Below are 25,410 nucleotides of genomic sequence, written 5' to 3'. Positions count from 1 at the left end.
GTGTATAAGAATGCTTGTGATTTTTGCACATTAATTTTGTATCCTGAGACTTTGCTGAAGTTGCTTATCAGCTTAAGGAGATTTTGGGCTGAGACAATGGGGTTTTCTAAATATACAATCATGTCATCTGCAAAGAGGGACAATTTGACTTCTTCTTTTCCTAACTGAATACCCTTGAATTTCTTTCTCTTGCCTGATTGCCCTAGCCAGAACTTCCAACACTATGTTGAATAGGAGTGGTGAGAGAGGGCATCCCTGTCTTGTGCCAGTTTTCAAAGGGAATTTTTCCAGTTTTTGCCCATTCAGTATGATATTGGCTGTGGGTTTGTCATAAATAGCTCTTATTATTTTGAGGTACGTTCCATCAATACCGAATTTATTGAGCGTTTTTAGCATGAAGGGCTGTTGAATTTTGTCAAAAGCCTTTTCTGCATCTATTGAAATAATCATGTGGTTCTTGTCTTTGGTTCTGTTTATATGCTGGATTATGTTTATTGATTTGCGAATGTTGAACCAGCCTTGCATCCCAGGGATGAAGCCCACTTGATCATGGTGGATAAGCTTTTTGATGTGTTGCTGAATCCGGTTTGCCAGTATTTTATTGAGGATTTTTGCATCGATGTTTATCAGGGATATTGGTCTAAAATTCTCTTTTTTTGTTGTATCTCTGCCAGGCTTTGGTATCAGGATGATGTTGGCCTCATAAAATGAGTTAGGGAGGATTCCCTCTTTTTCTATTGATTGGAATAGTTTCAGAAGGAATGGTACCAACTCCTCCTTGTACCTCTGGTAGAATTCAGCTGTGAATCCATCTGGTCCTGGACTTTTTTTGGTTGGTAGGCTATTAATTGTTGCCTCGATTTCAGAGCCTGCTATTGGTCTATTCAGGGATTCAACTTCTTCCTGGTTTAGTCTTGGAAGAGTGTAAGTGTCCAGGAAATTATCCATTTCTTCTAGATTTTCCAGTTTATTTGCGTAGAGGTGTTTATAGTATTCTCTGATGGTAGTTTGTATTTCTGTGGGGTCGGTGGTGATATCCCCTTTTTCATTTTTAATTGCGTCGATTTGATTCTTCTCTCTTTTCTTCTTTATTAGTCTTGCTAGTGGTCTGTCAATTTTGTTGATCTTTTCAAAAAACCAACTCCTGGATTCATTGATTTTTTGGAGGGTTTTTTGTGTCTCTATCTCCTTCAGTTCTGCTCTGATCTTAGTTATTTCTAGCCTTCTGCTAGCTTTCGAATGTGTTTGCTCTTGCTTCTCTAGTTCTTTTAATTGCGATGTTAGAGTGTCAATTTTAGATCTTTCCTGCTTTCTCTTGTGGGCATTTAGTGCTATAAATTTCCCTCTACACACTGCTTTAAATGTGTCCCAGAGATTCTGGTATGTTGTATCTTTGTTCTCATTGGTTTCAAAGAACATCTTTATTTCTGCCTTCATTTCGTTATGTACCCAGTAGTCATTCAGGAGCAGGTTGTTCAGTTTCCATGTAGTTGAGCGGTTTTGATTGAGTTTCTTAGTCCTGAGTTCTAGTTTGATTGCACTGTGGTCTGAGAGACAGTTTGTTATAATTTCTGTTCTTGTACATTTGCTGAGGAGTGCTTTACTTCCAATTACGTGGTCAATTTTGGAATAAGTACGATGTGGTGCTGAGAAGAATGTATATTCTGTTGATTTGGGGTGGAGAGTTCTATAGATGTCTATTAGGTCTGCTTGCTGCAGAGATGAGTTCAATTCCTGGATATCCTTGTTAACTTTCTGTCTCGTTGATCTGTCTAATGTTGACAATGGAGTGTTGAAGTCTCCCATTATTATTGTATGGGAGTCTAAGTCTCTTTGTAAGTCTCTAAGGACTTGCTTTATGAATCTGGGTGCTCCTGTATTGGGTGCATATATATTTAGGATAGTTAGCTCTTCCTGTTGAATTGATCCCTTTACCATTATGTAATGGCCTTCTTTGTCTCTTTTGATCTCTGATGGTTTAAAGTCTGTTTTATCAGAGACTAGTATTGCAACCCCCGCTTTTTTTTGTTCTCCATTTGCTTGGTAAATCTTCCTCCATCCCTTTATTTTGAGCCTATGTATGTCTCTGCGTGTGAGATGGGTCTCCTGAATACAGCAGACTGATGGGTCTTGACTCTTTATCCAGTTTGCCAGTCTGTGTCTCTTAATTGGAGCATTTAGTCCATTTACATTTAAGGTTAAGATTGTTATGTGTGAACTTGATCCTGCCATTATGATATTAACTGGTTATTTTGCTCATTAGTTGATGCAGTTTCTTCCTAGCCTCGATGGTCTTTACATTTTGGCATGTTTTTGAGATGGCTGGTACCGGTTGTTCCTTTCCATGTTGAGTGCTTCCTTCAGGGTCTCTTGTAAGGCAGGCCTAGTGGTGACAAAATCTCTAAGCATTTGCTTATCTGTAAAGGATTTTATTTCTCCTTCACTTATGAAACTTAGTTTGGCTGGATATGAAATTCTGGGTTTAAAATTCTTTTCTTTAAGAATGTTGAATATTGGCCCCCACTCTCTTCTGGCTTGGAGAGTTTCTGCCGAGAGATCTGCTGTGAGTCTGATGGGCTTCCCTTTGTGGGTAACCCGACCTTTCTCTCTGGCTGCCCTTAAGATTTTTTCCTTCATTTCAACTTTGGTGAATCTGGCAATTATGTGTCTTGGAGTTGCTCTTCTCGAGGAGTATCTTTGTGGCGTTCTCTGTATTTCCTGGATTTGAATGTTGGCCTGCCCTACTAGGTTGGGGAAGTTCTCCTGGATGATATCCTGAAGAGTGTTTTCCAACTTGGTTCCATTTTCCCCCTCACTTTCAGGCACCCCAATCAGACGTAGATTTGGTCTTTTTACATAATCCCATACTTCTTGCAGGCTTTGTTCATTTCTTTTTCTTCTTTTTTCTTTTGGTTTCTCTTCTCGCTTCATTTCATTCATTTGATCCTCAATCGCTGATACTCTTTCTTCCAGTTGATCGAGTCGGTTACTGAAGCTTGTGCATTTGTCACGTATTTCTCGTGTCATGGTTTTCATCTCTTTCATTTCGTTTATGACCTTCTCTGCATTAATTAGTCTAGCCGTCAATTCTTCCACTTTTTTTTCAAGATTTTTAGTTTCTTTGCGCTGGGTACGTAATTCCTCCTTTAGCTCTGAGAAATTTGATGGACTGAAGCCTTCTTCTCTCATCTCGTCAAAGTCATTCTCCGTCCAGCTTTGATCCGTTGCTGGCGATGAGCTGCGCTCCTTTGCCGGGGGAGATGCGCTCTTGTTTTTTGAATTTCCAGCTTTTCTGCCCTGCTTTTTCCCCATCTTTGTGGTTTTATCTGCCTCTGGTCTTTGATGATGGTGATGTACTGATGGGGTTTTGGTGTAGGTGTCCTTCCTGTTTGATAGTTTTCCTTCTAACAGTCAGGACCCTCAGCTGTAGGTCTGTTGGAGATTGCTTGAGGTCCACTCCAGACCCTGTTTGCCTGGGTAACAGCAGCAGAGGCTGCAGAAGATAGAATATTTCTGAACAGCAAGTGTACCTGTCTGATTCTTGCTTTGGAAGCTTCCTCTCAGGGGTGTACTCCACCCTGTGAGGTGTGGGGTGTCAGACTGCCCCTAGTGGGGGATGTCTCCCAGTTAGGCTACTCAGGGGTCAGGGACCCGCTTGAGCAGGGAGTCTGTCCCTTCTCAGATCTCAACCTCCGTGTTGGGAGATCCACTGCTCTCTTCAAAGCTGTCAGACAGAGTCGTTTGCGTCTGCAGAGGTGTCTGCTGCTTTGTTATTGTTTTCTGTGCCCTGCCCCCAGAGGTGGAGTCTACAGAGACAGGCAGGTTTCCTTGAGCTGCTGTGAGCTCCACCCAGTTCGAGCTTCCCAGCAGCTTTGTTTACCTACTTAAGCCTCAGCAATGGCGGGCGCCCCTCCCCCAGCCTCGCTGCTGCCTTGCCGGTAGATCACAGACTGCTGTAATAGCAATGAGGGAGGCTCCGTGGGTGTGGGACCCTCCCGGTCAGGTGTGGGATATGATCTCCTGGTGTGCCTGTTTGCTCAAAGCGCAGTATTGGGGTGGGAGTTACCCGATTCTCCAGGTGTTGTGTGTCTCCGTTCCCCTGGCTAGGAAAAGGGATTCCCTTCCCCCTTGCGCTTCTCAGGTGAGGCAATGCCTCGCCCTGCTTCAGCTCTCGCTGGTCGGGCTGCAGCAGCTGACCAGTACCGATCGTCCGGCACTCCCCAGTGAGATGAACCCAGTACCTCAGTTGAAAATGCCGAAATCACCGGTCTTCTGTGTCGCTGGCGCTGGGAGTTGAAGACTGGAGCTGCTCCTATTCGGCCATCTTGCTCCGCCCCCCCGACCTTCATTTTCTATTACTGCATTGATCAATTCATTTATTGCACCTCGGTTCTTAAAGCCTTTGGGGAATATAGTGAAAGAAGAGTAAATGTTAGATACAGGTATATTTCTTTAAGTCTCTTTTTTATGGAAATGAGATGGGGAATCAGTACGTTTCTTTTTCTGAGATTTTCCTGGACGTTTTTAGTTATATCAGCCTGGGACATTAGGTTTTCTATCATGATAATAAAATCAAATACAGTCATGCACTTCATAAAGACATTTCAGTTAGTGATGGACCACATATGCAATGGTGTTCCCATAAAATTATAATATCATGCCTTTACTGTACCCTTTCTACATTTAGATATGTTTAGATATGTACATGCTTATTATTGTATTACTATCGCCTACAATATTCAGTACAGTAACATGCTGTGCAGTTTGTAGTCCTGGAGCAAAAGGCTATACCATATGGCCTAGGTATGAAGTAGGCTATACCATATAGGTTTGTGTAGGTACACTATGTGATATCCACACAATGAGGAAACCACCTAATGATGCATTGCTCAGAATATGTCAGTAGCATATGAATCTGTGACTCAACTATAGAAGTTCTAACTCCAAATTTCTGATACATTTCAGTTCACTTTTGTCCCCAAGGAAACAATGTCTTCAGTGCAATAGAAATAAAATGATTTCAGGGACTATGATAGCTATAAGTAAAATGAGATAATAAAATCCTACTTAAAAATGAAAGAAATCTAGGATATTCTTGAAAGGGATAGATTGGAAATAAAAGAAGGCGTCATTAAGTGTCATATTACTATAGTTAAGACATACTTAAAAAACAAATAACAAAAAGTTATTTATCTTATGAAAGTATACTTAAAGATTAAATATGAACTTAATTTTACTTTCATAACTTTATATCCTTTGACTTCACCCGGACATGACTTTATAGTATAAGAAAAATACATTTACATTACTTAGAAGAATAATTCCTAATTCTTAATTCAGATTCTGCGTAATTTACTTACTGTAAGTTTTATTCTGTGTGCTGCAAGAAGACATCAGCATGTCTCTTGTCTTGTACAATAAGTCATGGTACTGAGCATACTTGCACAGTAAATGATTCTATGTAATAGACAATATTACGTGCCTAAGTACCCATTAGCAGGTGTTAAAATTGGAAGCATCTGAAGTATTCTTTTTTGGGAAGAAATAAGAAGTTACCATTAGAAAACTCCTCAGGTAGAATCAGGATTAGGTTTTATAGGCTTTTTTTTTTTTTTTTCCAAGCTCTGAGCCTCACATCAAAATAGTGAAATAGACAAGTGCTTGATTGAGCCCCACCAGTCTCAGGATTTCCTGAAAGCTCTTCCTGATTACTTTTTCTTCTTTACACTTCTATTCTTCATTCACACGCCTCCATTTTTAAATTTTAAAATATCATGTTTCTCGATTTTCTGATGCCTTAAGTAACGAATTTGTATTATCTGGCTGTTCTTGGATTAACATTTGTGTAGGACAAACTTGCCCAACCTGCAGCCCATGTGCCACATGCAGCCCAGGACAGCTTTGAGTGTGGCTCACCACAAATTCATAAACTTTCTTAAAACATTATGAGTTTTTTGCATTTTTTTTTTTTTGGCTCATCAGCTGTCATTAGTGTTCAGGTATTTTATGTGTGGCCCAAGACAATTCTTCTTCCAATGTGGCCCAGGGAAGCCAAAACATTGGACACTCCTGGTTTAGGATATAAGGGACTCCCATTATCTTTACAGTCCCTACCTAATATCCAGTTCTTTATAACTTAGTGTTAACTCCTGACTGCCAAATTCTCATTGTTTATAACTACAAATGTGATGGAATTGTCTCTCTGTATACTTACATATAAATATACTTAAATATAAATATATATACTTAAATATACAATATATAAATATACTTAAATTTACTTAAATATACAATAAATATACTTATTTATTTGTCTTCAATGTGAACTGTAATGATTTTTGAACCCTATGGACATAGCCAGATTTTAGGGAGAAATGGGTGAGGGGAAGAAGTTCCAAAGGGGAGTGGTCAAAGAGGAGAGGAATTTTAAGACAATATGGTGTCCAAAAAGGAGATGTAAAGTACATTTCAAGTAACTGTTGTTCACAACAGCTGAATGTATGAAAGCATCAGGGATGTCTTTTAAGAAAGATAGCATTACCAAAGTGTTCTAAATTTTCTTTGCTGTGATGATATACCCATTTCTAGTATGCTTACTACCCACTATACCAGATCCAAATCAGGTTGTATTCTATAAAATTCATATATGTTTTAGTTTTAACATCTTAATATTGTCATGACTTTTAGATATATTTTCATATCACTTATTAATATTCTACATATTAGAAAATTAATGTATATTATGAACATAAATATAAAGTGAGTTTGTTCTATTTGCATTTATTATACTCATATTTATATTATCTTCATCCTTTGATAAGTTTCTCCATGGAGCCTTTGTTTGTACGTATTTGCTTTATTATTATGGACTATTTTGCTCATCAAAATGTGCATTTATATGCCTTTCAGTATTGTTCTGTGATTTACTAAAATCCCTATAAATAGACATAATATGACTTTTAGTGTTTTCACAGTGGATATAAAATAAAGAAAAATCTAGAAATTATTTTTATTCACCTAAACTACCTAATTCCTGATAATGTTATCATAACAAATTTTAAAGTTCATTTTATAAATAAAGTCATTGTACAACCAAAGGAAAGCTTACATCCTACTCTTATATAAAATTCAGTTTTAGTTAATTCCTATCATATCCTTTTTCTCATTAACTATTTAGTAAGAGTATTCACATATTCCCAGTGATGGTGATGAAATACCTCTAGGGAAATTGTGTTTTACTAAAAATTGCTGCACTATAATATTGCCAGAAATAAATCACAAGAAGAATATACTAACATCCTTTTGAGAAAGTCATTGGACAATTTTGCTGATCGAATTAAGTCACATTAGAGTCATGACATGGAAATCAGTTGGCCCAGGAACTGCTTATGTCGAAAAGGAAAATATTTTAAGAACAAATATATTATTATGGTGTTTTCACACATACAGGATATCAAAACTGAACTTGACGTATCTTCTTTGCACTGTTTGTACTACAAAAATTACATCCACATTTGTACTGCTGAAAATGTTCTCCAATTCTCTTAGAGGAAGATTTGCCACTTACTGAAGTCTCAGTAACTAAACCACATGAACACATTCCAGAGGAAATGACACCACTTTTCTTCTTTTTTTCTTTTCTTTTTCACATTTCAGGGTCCTGACAACTGTACAAAGTGCTCTCATTTTAAAGATGGCCCAAACTGTGTGGAAAAATGTCCAGATGGCTTACAGGGGGCAAACAGTTTCATTTTCAAGTATGCTGATCCAGATCGGGAGTGCCATCCATGCCATCCAAACTGCACCCAAGGGTAAGCATCCTGGCTGGCCAAGGGCTCACCTGGTATGTGTTATCCACATGTACCTTTATCCCTGGTACCATCTCTGAAATGTAAACCATTCTCATAGAACTCTACTAATCCTTATATTTGAAATGCTGATTTTAAGAGAAATACTAAGAGAATGATTTAAGGAGTCAACTTTGTACACTCTTAAATATTTCTGCTTAGCTTTTACCTGTAACCATTCTATTAACACCTTCATGAAACTAGTGTCGGGTATACTTTGGATGCAGTTTAGAAATTCTTGCAGATTACATTGGAGATTCAAGATCTCACAAAAGATATGACAATCATCATGCTTTTGAGGTTTGTGTTTATCAACTCTTTAACAGAAATTTTCTATTTCTGTTTCTTTGTTGTCACAATAAGCTTAAGGTGAGGATATTTCTCTTTGATAAATACTATCTTAAATTACTCCTTCAAAAAACTATGAACAAAGGTAACAATGGCAGGGAAAAAGGGAACCTAGTGATATATGTATTTAAAAAATAACGAGTACATTTTTTGAAAGTAACCATGTTACAGGTAATCCTTTAGCCTTGAATTTCTTCAACTGATATAGGGCAATCTGAAGCTCCGTAAATTTTTTTTCCTGTTTTTCAAAATAATACATTGTGCAATGAATAATAATTAGATTACCTTTGATATTGATAACAGTTGAATAACAAAGACACATTACAGAAAGAAGAAAAGCACTGAACTGTAAAAGAAATAATGTCATTCATTTAACAAATTCCAACAACTATTTCTTAAGAGATAACAAATCTATTTTAGTAAGGATTTTTCCTTTTCATTCCTCTGGAAGGTGAATAATTTGTAATTGAAAGCAGTGTTACATTTGCCATCCTCCTACTGACCATAAAGCCTTTTCTCCATTGTGAATGCCCATAGGTGGGTGCACATACACATATAAACACACACACACAGACACACACACACACATACACACACATTTGTAGTTGAGAATCAGCTTGGGTGCTTTATATCTGGCAGGAAAGTGTGAGATTCCATAAAGAGATGTTCTGCCAGATTAAGGGATAGCTGTTAGGGGATACTGAAGAAGTTAAGCAAGCGACATCATTTCCTGCCAAGAAAACATCAATTTGCAGATGTTGCTACAATTTCCTGCAGGTCAAGAAATAAGCTGAACTCACTCTGTGAAGTGGCAGATCCTCAAAAGGTAAAGTAATATTCTGCCATTCAAATTCAAATTCAGCTTCGAAGTGGTAATTGCCAACTCATTGATTCACACATAAGCACGTATACGTTTAGGGTGCTGAAATAGTCATATAGACACTTTGCTTCAAAGGAAACTAGAGGTAATAAACTGCTCCCCTTGTGAGTTTTTGGCACACTTGAGTTAAGAGTATTTCACAAAAAAACAACTGGTTCTGCTGGAGCAGAAGCAAGAGTCAGCAACAGAAAGAGAAAACTTGCCTGCTAAAATATCCACAAGAGAATTTTATTGTTTTGCAGCTAAAATTAAACCAGTAAATTATTCAATATAATGTTGATGTCAACAGCTGTTGCCATTCAAAATGAGACCTTTTGCTGTTTTTGCAAATCTAATTACAACGAGGCCATTAGGGAAATGTAAGTGAGATCACAGAGCCATAGTCTGGATGCATGGCTGGTGTGTCTTTCACTCTGCCCTTTTAAATCATTATTATATAATAATAATAAACATATATAGTAGGAGGAAGTAGAAATATGAGGCAATGAAAAGAGATTCGTTTATGGTAGCAACAAAATCTCCATCTCAGTCAAAAGGAAGGATGAAAGTGTAATGGGGAAGAAATCTCACCAGAGCATTTGGGAACTCCAAGTGAACAGAAAAAAAAGATGCCTTTAGCAATTTTCAGCTGCAGGATTAAGTTGAGACAGAATTTGAACATTGTACTCCCTGGCGTCTTCCAAGGTAAATGCGTTCTCTAATGACTGACTTAATCCTAAAGGATTTTTGTTCCTGTTTTCATTCAGCTTTCTGCCATCCTGTTTTTAAAATACCTTCTATATTATCCAGATTCACTCACTTCATAAAAATGCCGTGGTTCTAGTCCTAGAGTATTCTAGTGCCAGGAATTCTGGAAGGATGTGATTCTTAAATTCCTAAATCTTCATGTATACTCTATTTCAGTAGAACAGTGTGCTTTGAGATCTTTTACTGAAGCAATAAGGTGTTCTGTGCAGTCAGTCCCTTCTTTCCAAATTGAGCATATAGAGATAAGATATTTTCCTAGGAAAACCACAGGGGCAATGAGGATGATAGAGCAAATGACTATTTTTATTCCTAAACACAGGTAATAATCGACCTATTAGTAAGTGTGAGCTCACCAGGCCAGTTCCACTTTGGAAAACAGCTTTTCTTTTATATGCCTATATGATGTCGGATAATTCAAGAACCAGGTTAATGAAAATATTCTTTCAAATCACAGTTTTTAGAAGTAAAGTTCTTACTTTGAATACTGTTTAATGATTTTTCTGAAAATAAGTTATCTGTGTCAAATTTTAAAAGCACTTTTACCACTCTAAAAGTACATTAAATATAATAGCTCTAACAAGTTCTCTAGACACTTTTAAAATAGGTCATCTATTTAGCCCTTATAAGTAGATTCTCACTAATATCCATGGAAACAAGATTGTCTCTTCTTACCTTGACTAGAGAATTTTTATTTTAACAGCCTTTTCTTAGTTTATTCACTCTTCAACTTTGTTATATTGGGTATCTGCTCTGCATCACACACAGTGATAGGAAAATTCAGAAATGAACAAGATGCAGCTTTTGACCTCTGTGAACTCACAGTCCAGTAAATATATATTCTTTAATTTACATCCTCTGTTAGAGACCAGACCTTTCTCCACAGTATTTTGAAATGATGAGCAAGAATTTAAACCTTACGAATGATGTTCAGATTTGAAATTAGAAAGATAGAATATTTTTTAAAGATTTGTAAACTAAACTAATGTAATTAAATTGTGGTGAGTGCAAGAATAATTGTTTCCTCACTAATATCATTTGAGTATGTGCTCATTTAACGTCAGTTTAACTTTGGTTTTGCATCAAACCAAACCTGCATTTTAGACTTGGAATGAAATGGTTACTTTATATAATCTTTTAATGGAAAATTTTAAAAATTTCCTTCATTTTTATTTCAAAATTTAAAGAGTTTATCAAAATATTGAAACTATGTTGGTTAAATGAATACATCAAGGAACTTATAAGTCAGTATGTACTAACAAAGGTTAAACAGTTTAATATTCAGAACTTTAGATATGGTTTCAAAATTTGTTAATTAGACATGCTGCGTTTTATTTTTCTGATCTTTCTGTAAGTATTCTACTTTGGAACAGTATTTTTTTTATAATTCTATTATTCTAGATTTTGATTCAGTTATTTATTTGTGATTTTGGCTCTTCAAAAGTTTAGTGTTTCTGTTGTTCTATGATCTTGCTGAATGGATGCAGATTGCATGTACTAATTAGTTGCTTACAGAAAACACAAAGGGTTGAAAAATAATATCTATATTTTAGTTTTCAGTGGCTTGTATTTAGAAAGGGTGGTGCCATTTCAGTCATATTCTTATTTTTCTTTGTCTTTCATTTTTTTCTTTCATTCTCAGTTTAAAAATAGGTTTGAATCTCAAATATCCTACACAATCACCTCAGCAACGTTTCTTGACTCTATATCCTGCTCCCTCAGTCCCTCCCCCCTATTTCCCCCGACTCTATTTTTCTATCTCCAATTTGCTTCTCAACAAAAACCTAAATTCTAGTGACCATGACAATGACAAGTAAAATTATCTTAAGAGTTATTTTACCAGACTTCTCTGCATTTCACACTGATGATCACCCCCTGCATTTTAGACTTGGAAAGAAATGGTTATTTTATATAATCTTTTAATGGAAAATTTTAAAAATTTCCTTCATTTTTATTTCAAAATTTAAAGATTTTATCAAAATATAGAAACTATTTTGGTTAAATGAGTACATCAAGGAAATTATAAGTCATTATGTACTAACAAAGGTTAAAAGTTCTTTTCTGATTTGACTTCCATGAGACTACAGTTAATTGGTTTTACTCAATTATATTTTCCCATGCTTCTGGCACAAAGAACTCATCTTATGTCACACACTGTTGGGGTTCCTTGGGTTTCCATCTTCAGCCTCTGCTTTTCTCACTTTTTATATCTTCTTTAGCCATCTATTCACTTACATCGTTTCCACTTTCTCCTACATGCTATTTTAAGATTGATCATTCTACTCATGCCTTCTTTCCCCCTTAGCCACTCATCTTTCCAACTGTTGATAAACATTTCTATCTAGATGTAGGACAGCCATACTAAACCCTAGATACACAAAACTGAAATGATCAACTAGTCATCCCCTAACACATACAGGAAGAAACATATTTGTCTTCTTGGATTCTCTCAATGATGGTACCACTATTAGCGAAGCTAGAAATGTAAGTCTTCTTTAACTCCTTTGATCCTTTCACTTTCATCAAATCAGGAATCAACTGCTCTTTTTTATTCCCTCTATCTTTTGAGGTATTTCTTGAATCTGTTCTTCTGCCTCTATCACAGTTACCATTTCCCTAGTTTAGTCCATCATCTCTTACATGGACTCAAATAGTCTTTGTGCCAAACGAGTCGGCCTGGCTGCCAGCTGACTAGTGTCCACAGGGCAAGGAGATTTATTGAAAATACTAATCTAGCAACTTCACTACTTCTTTAAAGCCCTACAGTGATTTTCTATTGATTGTTACTAAGCAAATATTTCTCAAAATCTGGCTCCCACCTAATGTTCTAACTTCTTTTTTCCCCCTTTCTATTGCCTCATATTTTGCTCTCCAACTACTAAGAATTATTTGTACTTATTTTGCATATACGATACATTTCTTCAGGTCTGATCTTTTGCTCCTGCAGAAACCACCGCCACCCCAACCCCAGCTCACAACACTAAATTTCAGCTTCCTACCTCCCCCAAGAGGGTTACCATGCCCTTCTAGGGCGGCTCTAGGTGTCCCCCCTCCACACTACCCTGAACCGCTTTTTCATGTTTCTTACTACATTTATCACATGATTCAATACACAGCTGTTTATGCATCTGTCTCCTTCATTAACCTTCACTGAATTCAGAGATCATTGAGAATAGAAAAATATCGAATTCGTCTTTTTTTCTCCCTCTAGCTCCTAGAATGCTAGGAACACTTAGTAGACATGTAACATAGGGCTTTTTTAATGAATGAGAATCTTTCATATTCACACTTTTCCCTCAAGTTAAATTTTGGTTTTGGATTTTTTTTTTAATCTTTCAAGGGTTATTATAAAGATGGATTGGAAACTAGCCATAGCTTTTTAGATTCTCACTTGGAACTAATAAGTAGACTTTTAATTTTACAAAATGGTAATATGGTATAAAAATAATTTTCAAGAAGATAGAGCAGGAACGTATAAAAAAACAAGTTCTTTGGAATATAATGAAAAGAAAACTAAGACAAATCGGAAGCTTTTTTAGTAGTTAATTTCCCATTTTTAGAAATGATTTTGACTATAATACCAATTTAATTCTATGTACTCTAGATTTTTCCTTTTTAGTTGCTTTTTAAAAGACTTTTTATACAGGTGTATTCTATTTCTATAGGTTAAAATTTGTGCTACTCCAAACAAAAACAAAAACAAACCAATTTTTCAGCTAGCAGGAATGTTATAACAAATGTTTATGAGGCAAAGAGATAAGTGACTTAATTGTTATTATAGGTATGTTATATTAGTTCACCAATGTTTAGAGTTATTTAAATATATAATAGATAGAGTGGCCTTATACATAGGCACCTTCTTACATCATTATATGATGATCCTATCTTTAGCTTCTTTTTCAAATTTGAAAATTTAGAGTTTGGAAATACATGTAATCTTTATTACCAATGAAATAAGGCACTTCTATAAATCATAACCATAAAAAGGATTTTGATAATGTTCTGGAGCTGTATGTCTTTGAGGGGAGAAAAGGAAAGGAAAAAGAGTTCAGGTGTATTGGAAGATGAAAGAAATAATACTTCTATGTTAGTTCAAAATGAAGTTCTAGGGACTGTACATTAAAATTCTGTGTACTTATGTAATTCCATTTAAATGTTAGTCTCAGTGTATTCTTTACTTACCTGAGTCTCAAAGGTAATTCATTTCCTTACAGAGTATTTCTTTATCTATTATTGTTTGAGTTCATTATTATGGTAGTTTAAAAACCTGTTTTTGTTTGCCTATTATGGCATTGCTACTTTAAAAGAGAGTGTCAAGATAAACTGCAGTATGGTGAAACCAGTTAATTTTCTTTTTAAATAAATTCATGTTTAAAGATAAGTATCTTTTAAAGACAGACACAACCAAGAACCAGAATAATCTGATTATGTAAAGTATCCATGAGAATAGCATTAAAGCATGTTGACTCATTTTCTGCCAAAATCAATCTTTAATGAGCATTGAGCATCAGGTTATTATATTATATTGAATTGCTCATGGTTTTCTTATTGATTTTTTTTATTTAAACTTAAGGCCTTTCGTAAGAAACCATACACATGAAAACAATTATAGTCACTGAAATATCAACTTATTTGTTGAGACATGTAATCATGTATGATGCATATTAGAAGTGATATTAAAGTATTAGAAGTGAGCTGTGTGTTTGGAAGTTATTCACAGAACCAATGTAATATTTCCTTTTACTGTGGGCATTTCTTTGCATTCCACTTGGTTGATAACAGCAATTCATTTATGTGTGTTCATCAAACAAAAATCTTCTTGCTGGCTTGAAATTCATTGTGTTCCAAAATAGTCTAATAGTTATAAGAATTCAAGATAATCAATATTTGTTTTACTGATTTTTTAAATGACTAATTTTTCTCCCCTTGTATTTTTTTAAATTTGCATTTTCTGCAGGTGCATAGGCTCAAGTATTGAAGACTGCATCGGCCTGATGGATAGGTACTTGGTGTGCTTGCTTCCCATGTTCTTCCTCCAAGGCTCCGTGTGTGAGCACTGGTGCATGTGTGTGCATGTCACTGTGGATGGAGAATGATGTTTTCTGTTCTGTAATTGCCTGCAGGTGTAATGGTCCCACTAGTCATGACTGCATTTACTACCCATGGACGGGCCATTCCACTTTACCACAACATGCTAGGTAACATCTACCATGTTTCCATTTTGTCGCTCAAATCCTTTCCTAGTTATAGTGAACAAAATGTACTAACCAGTTGGGTTAAATTTTTAATATATTATAACTCATAATATATCTAATTAGAAAGTTTTGAAAGAGGCATAAAACACTTTCCTTCTCAAGCCAACTTTCCAACTTTCTTATCTTTTTCCTTCATTCATTGTGACACAAGAGTCCCAGTTAGTAACACCATCGATTTTTTTTTTTTTTTTTTTTTTTTTTTTTGGAGACTGAGTCTCACTCTGTTGCCCAGGCTGGAGTGCAATGGCATGATCTTGACTCACTGCAACCTCCGCCTCCCGGGTTCAAGTGATTCTCCTGCCTCAGCCTCCTGAGTAACTGGGATTACAGGTGCCTGTCACCATGCCTGGCTAATTTTTGTATTTTTAGTAGAGATGGGTTTTCACCATGTTGGCCAGGCTGTTCTCGAACTCCTGACCTCAGACAATCTGCCCACCTCGGCCTCCCAAAGTACTGGGATTACAGGCATGAGCCACTGTGCCCAGCCTTGATTTTTAATTTTTGTAGTCCAAACAGCATTTTGAGTTATTAATATATAACTTTAATAGAATATTTTTGCTCTTAATTCAATAGATGATTACAAAAATATTTATAAGGAAGGAATTTGCAAAAGTTGATCTATGCTTGTATTTATTATTTAATTTAATTCAATTTCTGATTTTATATTATTTTTAACTGGTTGGCATATTCCTAATTATAAGAATTAACATAAAGACAATACAGAAAATATTTTGTGAGGGTAAAAGTATAACTTGGAATTTAAAAACAAAACATAAGACTCATTTCCACACAAAAACCTATATACTAATGTTTGTAGTGGCTTTTTCATAACCACCGAAAACTGCAAACCACTGAAATGTTCTTCAGTTGTGACATATCTATATATTGTAACACTACTGAGCAATAGAATAAAAAGGAACAAACTGCTGATACACCCAATAACATGGATGGATCTCAAATAGATTGTACTAAGTGAAATAAACCAGACTTAAAAAAATACATACTGTATGATTCCATTCACATGGCATTCTGGAAAAGGTGAAACTATCAGGACAGAAATGTTGCCAAGAGCTGGAGACTGGGGTATAGGTTGACTGGAAAAGGGAAGGAGAGAATTTGAGGAGATAATGGAACTATGCTTCTATCTTGATCGTGGTGATGGTTGTACAAAAGCATGTGCTTATCAAAAATTGTAGAACTGTACATTTTACTGTATATAAATTATACCTCAATAAATCTGACTTTTAAAATATCTCATAAAACATTTCCTATATGAGAAAATAGTAACTTTACCATCTTATGTAGAGATATTGTTAGATTTATTTACGAAACAAATTAATTACATCCTTTTGGGAGAGAGAAAGTAGTACTAAAGTTAACAAAATGTGAATTTTGGATGAAGTATTGCCTTTTAATATAAACCCTTGTATTAAAGTATACATAGTGTAAAAGTACACAAAACATAATTTTAAAGCTCAGTGAATTTCCAAAAATGAAACATTTGTGTAGCCATTAACCAGATCAAGAAACAAGATGGCAACAGAGCCCCAGAAGCTACCTTGTACCTCATTCCAAGGGTAGCCCCTGTCCTGAATTCTAACACCATAGTTCAGATTGCCTGGTTTTTCACTTTATGTAAATTTAGCCATACAGTGTGTATTCTATGCATCTGGCTTCTTTTGTGAAATATTATATTTATGAGATTCATCTGTGTCACTGAATTTAGTCATAATTTCTTCATGCATATGTTACTGACTTTACATGTTTTTAAAATAAATACATCATCTTAATATATCATTTTAATGAATAAAAAAATTAAATTCCAAAAAGAAAGTGAAGCATGTGCTAGAGTAAATTGATTTCTACAACAGTGGCACTGTGACACTTGGGCACAATCAAGACTAGTTAGTATAGTTACTTAGAGCAAAGTAAAAGTATGAAAACATTAGAGAGAGGGAGAGAATGCCTAAGATCTAAAGTATAGTTTCATAAACCAAGGTTCATCTTAGATTGTTCCTATATTTGTGAAAGAAATTTTCCTTCTTGAGACCTTGGCAGAGCAACTGCATTATCAGTTTGAACAGTTTTCACATTTGCTTTGATGATTTTCTTATAATTATGTAGTTATTCCAGTGGACTAGTTACGGGTAATGTCGTACAGTGGTTAAGTGTTCCATCTTTAGAATCAGATTTTCTGAGTTCAGAGTCAGTCTCTACCATTTTTAGATGTGTGATGGTGGGTAAGTTCCTTAAATTATCTGAGCCTCACTTTCTTTATGCATAAAATGGGAATACTAATACAGTTCATAAATTGTAAGATTGAATGTGTCCTTAGAACAGTGCCTGGCTTAGAAATCACTCAATAAGTATTATTATTTATTATATTTCTATGTATCAAAAGTTCTCAAACCTTGGGGATGAGAGAACATGCTTCCCAGTGTGTATTTCACTGAAAGGAGAGCACTGATTTAAAGAGTCTCTAAAGTCACACGGGGAGCTTTGATGTGTGCCTAAAGCTCTTTTGATGGGCTCCTTGAAGGAAGAGAGAGCATTTCTCTCTCTTCACCTTCAGAATCTCGATTACAATGTTGGCCACTGATACTAACTGTGGTAGGTCATTGGCTGATATGTAGAGGTAGAGAAAAGGTTAAAACCACATTGATAGATCACTTGTTATCCTGAATGCTTGTAATTGAGGTTATTTAACTCAAAATCATAGTGTACCTTGTTTAGATTTAATATTTTCAAAATTTAAACAAAAGCATGATTGGAATTAATCCTCTTGCCTGCTTTGGTTTCCAGGACATATTCAGTCTGAGATTCCAGTAATCTCAGACTAAAACACCTAGTTCAGATTAGCTTTATCACAAATAGGTGACCATGACCAGTCACTGTTTATAGATAATACAGAAAGTACAGCCCATCATATTTAAGAAGAATCACCTGTAGCCCACAATATAGGTAAAAAGCAGGGGTTCTTGAATGTTTAGGTTCAAATATTGGCTCTATCATGTTTTTTATCTGTAAAATGGGAAGTATAATGATCATTTTGAAACTGAGAATTCTTATAACCCTTAAGATTGGTGGGAAGATTACATGAGATAATGCATACAGCATACAGAGTATATTCATTGGTGGTACTTACTGCTGCAGTTGAAATGTTGGCATAATAATCACTTTGAAAACCTCATAAAGTTAGTAATTTACATATCAACAAGGCATTAATCCAGTAGATTAGTGACTACAGGATTGATATATCAAAATTACTCAGGTTTTAAGCATTTCAATATTATACCAAACTTCTAACAACAATAATTTAAAATAATTCATAGCAATAGTTAATTGTTCCTTTTAGGAAACTCTAGATATATTTAATTAATGCCTATTTAGAACTTAAATATAATGCAATGCGACTCCATTCGTCAATTGCATTGACTTGTCAGAATCAATTGACTTGTCAGAATCAACTGACTTGTCAGGGGATGTTTATAAGAAAGTTTGAAATTTACATGAAGGATTTAGCCTGGATGCCTTGCAAAAGTGTATGATCATGGAACATTTTGATGCAGATTGGGTAAGACGTGAAAGTAACAAGTATCTGCTTTTTCAGGTCTTCAGTACTGCAAAAAATGCTTACCTCTCTGAGATGAGGTGGGCGTGTATTTCATTGAAAGGAGAGCACTAATTTAGTAATATTATTTTTAAATTTCATCATAGTTTTTCAAAGCATCTGTCAATTAATGTAAGTGAATTAACGTAAGTGAATCTTACATAATAGGAGGACAAAAACTACAAAGGAAAATAATTGTTTGGGGCAGGGCACGGTGGCTTATGCCTGTAATCCCAGCACTTTGGGAGGCCGAGGCAGGCAGATCACGAGGTCAGGAGATCGAGACAAGCCTGGCTAACACGTTGAAACCCCGTCTCTACTAAAAATACAAAAAATTAGCCGGGCGTGCTGGAACATGCCTGTAGTCCCAGCTACTCAGGAGGCTGAGGCAGGAGAATCTTTTGAACCTGAGAGGCGGAGGTTGCAGTGAGTCATGATCATGCCCCTACACTCCAGCCTGGGCGAAAGAGCGAGACACTGTCCCCCTCCTCCCTCCTCTATGGAAAACAAAGAAAGTAATTGTTTTGAGTTTCTTAAACCGTATTTTAACTGGTGGATTATCCAAATGTCTAGTTTCTTTTTAATCACAGAAAATTACATTGAGCATGTCAATGTGGCCATTTCAAAGTATTTAGTGTTCATATTCCCATATTCCCTCCACCCCATTATACTGTATTCTGTTTCCTAAACCAGTGGGGGCAGGGCGGGAGCAGGGCCAGGGGGGAAGAAGATTTAAGTGAAAGCAGGTGAAATGTTTCCAGTCTTGATCAACTTTCATTTTCTACGCGATGTTATTCTTTCGCAAGCCTACAATTTATGAGTTGATTTCCACACTCCATTTATATTATAGGCTGCTGCTGGAATTTCTTTCAGGAAGATTTGATAAGATAGAATAGAATTTCTTTTTTACCTTTAGTCTCCTAGAATATGCTGCTTATAATGAAAATAATACTTGATATTTTAGAACCTCTCCCTACTTCCCTTATCTGAATTAAGTGCCTTAAAAATAGTATTTGCCTTTGGTGGTTTTCCTTTTCCCTCAATAATCCTATAAAAAAATATGTTTAGCAAGATTTTTTTTCATTCTTGTTTGTATATTATTTATTTTAGCTTGCATACATGCTATTTTCATATAGATTCTGATGGAATAGAATATTTGCTTCTAATCCATTGTAGATTCTTGGTCAAATATATATCCAAAGGTTTTTTCGGTTGTTTGTTTGTTTGTTTGTTTCTTTTAATCTCAGTCTCCTATTAGGGCTGAAATTTGTTAATCTCAATAAGTCAAGTTTCTATCGGCAAAACATGTCTTTATGTTAGTTAGCAGTCCACATGTAAACTGACTAATAACTCTTTTCAAATTTGTGACATTATTAAAACAACTAGATATCAAGCATTTTTATCTAGCTACTTGCTCCAAATCAATTATTCTAGGTGCTTCACAATATAAAATGAAGCCATTTAACTAAGTTCAACTATCTAAATCTCCTGTGGGCAGCTATTTGAAACATTTTATATTCTTGTCATATTTTAATGCCTGTGTCATACTTTTACTTTATGGTATAGAAGTTATTAACTAAGAGGTCACATAACAGTTTAATCCTTTAGCAGTGTGACCCACATGTGATATATGAGAGAGATGATATGATATTACTGGCACCACTTTCACAATTGGCACATTTTGTTTCCTTGTTTGTTTTGCCCCCAAGGAACTTAGTTCATAACTTATGTCCAAATCAAACAGTCAAAATCTTCCATAGATGGTTACCTTAGATGAGTGGCAGTTGTATTATGATCCTGAAGTCCAATAAATAAAAGCACACAGCCCTTTATTATAAGTCTATCCTCAGTCCACCAAGTTCTGTATATTAAATTTACTTTTGAATTAAAAAGAGTTTGAAGAGGTGAAGGAGAGTGTGTGAATCTCTTCTATTCCACATGATTTTTTCCCCATTTCCCAGTACCCATAAAATACCAAGGTTATCACAGAATTATAAGGGAAGAACAAAAACATCTCAGCTCAGTTGTTAATTACTGCTCATACAGTTAAAGGGGTTACTTTAACAGAAGTAGTTAGTATTACAAAGTTGTAAAAGTGGCTTTTACATTGATAGCAAAATGCTCAGACATTGTTACCAAAGCTTCTAGAGACCCTAAAATGTCAATGTTACACTCAAAGTCACTGAGTGACTTAAAGTATAATAAAACAGAACTTAAAGTATAATAAACAAATAAAACAAAACATAGTTCCACAGGTAAAATTACAGGCATGGCATAGCTGGGTTTTTTTCTTATCTTCTCACTAGGCTGAAATCAAGGTGCTGTCTGGCCTGTGTTCTCATCTAGAGCTTGGAGTCCACTACCAAGTTCATTCAGGTTGTTGGCAGAGCCAAGTTGCTTGAAGTTGTAGGACTGAGGTTCCCAAGTTGTTGCTGATTCTTAGCCAGGACTGCACTCAGTTCCTTGCAGCCATACGTATTCGTTGTCATGAACCAGCCCTTCCCACCTCACCCCTACCATCTTCAAAACCCAGCAACAATGCTTCAGATCCCCTTATTCTTTGAATCTCCTAGATTTTCTCTCTCTAATCAATAGACTCAGATTTGAAGGCTCATGGGATGAAGTCAGGCCCTTGCTGATTGTCTTTCTATCTTCAGGTCAAGAAATTTGGGACCTTAATTACATCTGCAAAATCCTTTCACATTAGCACCTGGGTTACAATTTAAATCAGTGGGAAAAGTATGTGTATATTTCAGTGGCTGTAATCCTGGGAGCAATTTTTGATTTCTGTCTAGCACATCTGCTTACCCTGGGGACTTGATCATATAATATTTCCAATGGTGCCATTCTTGTTTTTTCTTGTCCTGAAGGAAATGTTATTATTATTCTGTGGGTCATGCAACTTTGCCATATAAAGGCACCTTTATGTATGAGAGATCAATTGGTCAAACTATCTTCAAATAATTTACTATCATATTCTTGCCCCCAAAGGCCCTAGAGCAAGCAATAAGGTATTATCTTGGAACTAAAACCAGGCTTCTCTTTGTACATTTATATACTGTAAGGTAAGTTCTCAGTGTCCATGTTGGTTCCAGGTGCTCATGCTGCATTATTGAGCAGTACCTCACAGACAGAATCCTGATTAAAGTACTCACTGGTTAATATCAAATTTTTGACCTTTTCATTAAGTCGTCAGACCTGTAAGTCTCTTTCAAGATTGCTCTAGACCTGCACTGTCGAATATGGTAACCACTAGCCACATATGGCCATTGAGCACTTTCAATGGAGTTAAAGCAAATTGAGATTCTATGTAATTGTAAAAAGTACACTGGATTGGGAAGACTAGTATGGAAAAGGGAATGTACAATATCTTATTAATAATGTGTTATATCAGTGACATGTTGATATGTTAATAATATGGGTATATTGGGTAAATAAATGCAATTAACTTCATCTTCTTAAATATGTCTGCTAGAATATTTTCAATCACTTATTTAGCTTGTATTATATATCTATTGGACAGCACTGCTCCAGCCCAGTCATCATGAGACTTTGATTTAATGTTCAATTTTGGTAATAGTTTTATACAAAATAAGAACAGTGGAGGGAATGATTTTGCATATTCACAGAAGGGTGTTTATTTCATCAGCTTCAATAGGTTACAGATGGAATGAGCTAGAGTCGAGGAAAAACATCTGTTTGCCTGAACCCATTGCATATACCTGTATATTTATATGTGCACACAGATCTCATAAACTTCTATAAGAGAAGACTAAATTATGATCATTTGAGTCTGCATTTAGAATTCCCAATATGGCCTACTTTTAAAATTGAACATTACTCAAAGGGTTGGAATTATATATCATAGATCTTCTTAAATTTGTTTTATAGCCCATATTTTAATTAGAACGTTGTTTCAGTTTTTATAAATGAACAATACTTAACCAAAAATATTTCTTAAGTAGACACCAAAGTTTCTGTTTTTATGTCTGCCATATATTTAGAAAAGAGTTGAACTTATTTTATCATATAATTTAGGCATATATTGTATTAGATTCTAAGTAAGTACCTTTTTCATATTTTCTATTTAACTAGGGGAATCTAATTAACTGAGACCCCCTTCTGTGATGTGGTTACATAAAATGATGTGTAGATATTAACTCAAATTGCTCTCTTCATGCCTTTTTCTTATTACCTCAGCATATTCCCTAATTAATCATTTTTTCATAAACATACAATTATTTTTCTATACTATGTATATAGGCAGGAGCTAATTAGCAGAGTGCTTTGATTTATCAACAAAATTCCCTTACAGTGATTTCCTTCTCTGCCATCATCTACCCTTAAACCCAAAGAGGTATAATTTCATTATAATTTTGCAGTAACTTAGTACTAAAGAATGAATGATAAGGAAAGGGAACCTCACCTCTAATAAACTCTGAATGCTTGTAGCCATTGTAATTTTTATAGCATTCTGTTCTTCTGCTCAGTGTAAAGCGTTCCATATGCTTGAGTCATTTATGGAATAATTATAGTTACTTTTAGTAGAGTAAAAATAAAATAACAACAAAAACCTTTTACCATAAAAAGTTTACTTGTTGAGGGAAAAATACCATGTTTTTCTGAACAAAGCAAGATAAATTTACAAAGCTACTCCTTTGTTCAATCTCTGACCTCCAAATCCTGGAGTTCAAATCCCAGAGAGAATAGCTATATTGTTCCACACACCAGGAAAAAAAGGACCAAAGGGAAAACCAAAACATCAGTTTTTATTTCTTTCTCAGAGTACTGATGCTTTTTCCAAAATCTTATACGTAGCTAGGAGCTTGTTTTTGCCACCTTTAGAAAATCCTAATATGTATCTATATCAGGTGTGCTACACTATGACATTTAATATTTATGACAAGCATATAAAAACAGTAGTCACTATTGTCATTCATAAATGATGAAACAGAGTAATTCAGCAATTTACAAAAAAATCACTCGATGTCTTTCTCTTAGTTTTAATTTTTACCTATTAAGCCTACCTCTGTATAGGATTTTATAATGCAGTTCTCACACAGAGTATTTTACCCTGGACCAATAAATTCCATGATCTAAGCATGTACTCCTATAATTGTAAATAACGTAACTTTTTAAATACATCAGATATACTAATTTAAGACATATATAGACAAATATAGGCACAGTTTTTAAAAGTATTTTCTAAAGTGAGAGTTATTTTCAGGTTCTGCAGAGCTTTGAAAAAGTTGTGGTTTCATATGAGAGCAACTTTCACCTGTTCCTAATTGCATTAATGCTACCATCCCCAGCCTCCCTCATCAAAAGTACAAGTAAGAATTCAAATCTCATGGACAATAAAATAAAATAGAAGACAATATAGTGCTGGACTTTGGCAGGCACTTCCTTGTTGTCACTAGATCATACTATAGGATTTATGGGATTGGGCAAAACTGATTGGAAGTAGTAACGATTGTAGGTGATAGGTTATGAATCTTAGATTGTGTATCATCTTGCTCTGGTTGTTTCGGTAAAAAGTGATTTCTCCCAAGAAAAATTCTTCCCACTGTCGACACAGTCAAACATACTATATTTTATTTGTTTTTAACAGGAGAAAACAGAACAAAACAAAAACCCTCCTCCATATATGTTTTTTAACAATATCCAGCCAATAAATATTCATTGTATTTACTACATGTTAAATGTTGGCTAACATACTGATGAAAGAATAGAGAGAAAAATTAACATAATTCCTAATATAATAAAATTCATTGTGTAGGGAAAGAGAAAATATTATTTAATATTGGTTTATATTATTTACATGCACGATTATTTATTATGAGGAAAATTATAAATGATTATGTGATATGCAGATGGTAAGAAAAGAAAAATACAACAAATGACACCTGGGTTTTTGACCTGAGTAACTGAGTAAGAATGATGTCATAAACTGAGATGGAGAAGACTCAAAAGGAAATAGAACAAATTGAGGAAAATAAAAAATTCTGTTAAGGTTATAACAAATTGGAGATGTTTATTTGATATTTGAGTGAAGATTTTGTGTAGGCAAATAAATATAATACTGTAGAGCTCAAGGGAGGAGTCTGGGTCATCATTCATATTTAAATTTGTTACATTAAATGAGATTCCATATGTAGAAAGCGTTGATGAAAACTGCCCAAGCCTTAGAATACTCCATACTTTATACGAGCAGAACAGAAGAGAAAGGTATAGTATGGCAAAGGAAATTGAGACAGAATGGATGGAGGTAGGAGGAAATCAGGTAAAGTGAAGCCCCGGAAGCCAAGTGAAGAAAATGTTCTAGAAGGGAGTGAGTCCATATGCTGATTGAGAAGCAAGTATTGACCTTCTAACTTAATCAGTTGTTGGTAATGTAAATATTTAGTTTTATCAATGTGAATGGCTGGCTAAAACTATTGGAATAAGTAATCAGGGAATTGGGGAGCCAGAAATTCGAGTGAATGGAGAGAAGTGTTAAGATTCAAAAAATATTTAGAACTTAAAATGTAATACCATACTTAGTGATTAACTGGATATGAAGGAATTGGGATAAGAAACTGTTAATCTTTTTTTTTTTTTTTTGTAGGCTTCTGGCTTGCAAAGTTGGATGGATGGGGGTAACATTAGCTGAGATTTGTCACAGTAGAAGGGTGCTAAATTAGTCATCCTGTGTTTAGTTTCGGATGTGGTGAATTTGCAGTGACT

The 25,410-nt window shown here is 35.1% G+C and overlaps 1 protein-coding gene across 4 annotated transcripts in view; it reads left to right on the top strand.

The window, feature by feature from the left end:
• Window positions 1-25,410, top strand: part of ERBB4 (erb-b2 receptor tyrosine kinase 4) — a 1,181,951-nt gene that overhangs the window by 890,770 nt on the left and 265,771 nt on the right. For 2 of the 4 annotated variants that reach the window (XM_025405288.1, XM_025405286.1), the window contains exons 15-16: window positions 7,657-7,811; window positions 14,943-15,017. In XM_025405288.1, the coding sequence (XP_025261073.1) occupies window positions 7,657-7,811; window positions 14,943-15,017 (230 nt within the window). Of the gene's footprint in view, window positions 1-7,656; window positions 7,812-14,776; window positions 14,822-14,942; window positions 15,018-25,410 lie in introns of all 4 variants that reach the window. The other 2 variants (XM_025405289.1, XM_025405287.1) reach the window with 1 other exon arrangement.

The sequence above is a fragment of the Theropithecus gelada genome, chromosome 12 (assembly GCF_003255815.1).
Source record: "Theropithecus gelada isolate Dixy chromosome 12, Tgel_1.0, whole genome shotgun sequence".
Classification (NCBI taxonomy): Eukaryota; Metazoa; Chordata; class Mammalia; order Primates; family Cercopithecidae; genus Theropithecus; species Theropithecus gelada.
The sequence above is the reverse complement of the archived record's forward strand: the minus strand, read 5'-3'. Positions and strand labels throughout refer to the sequence as shown.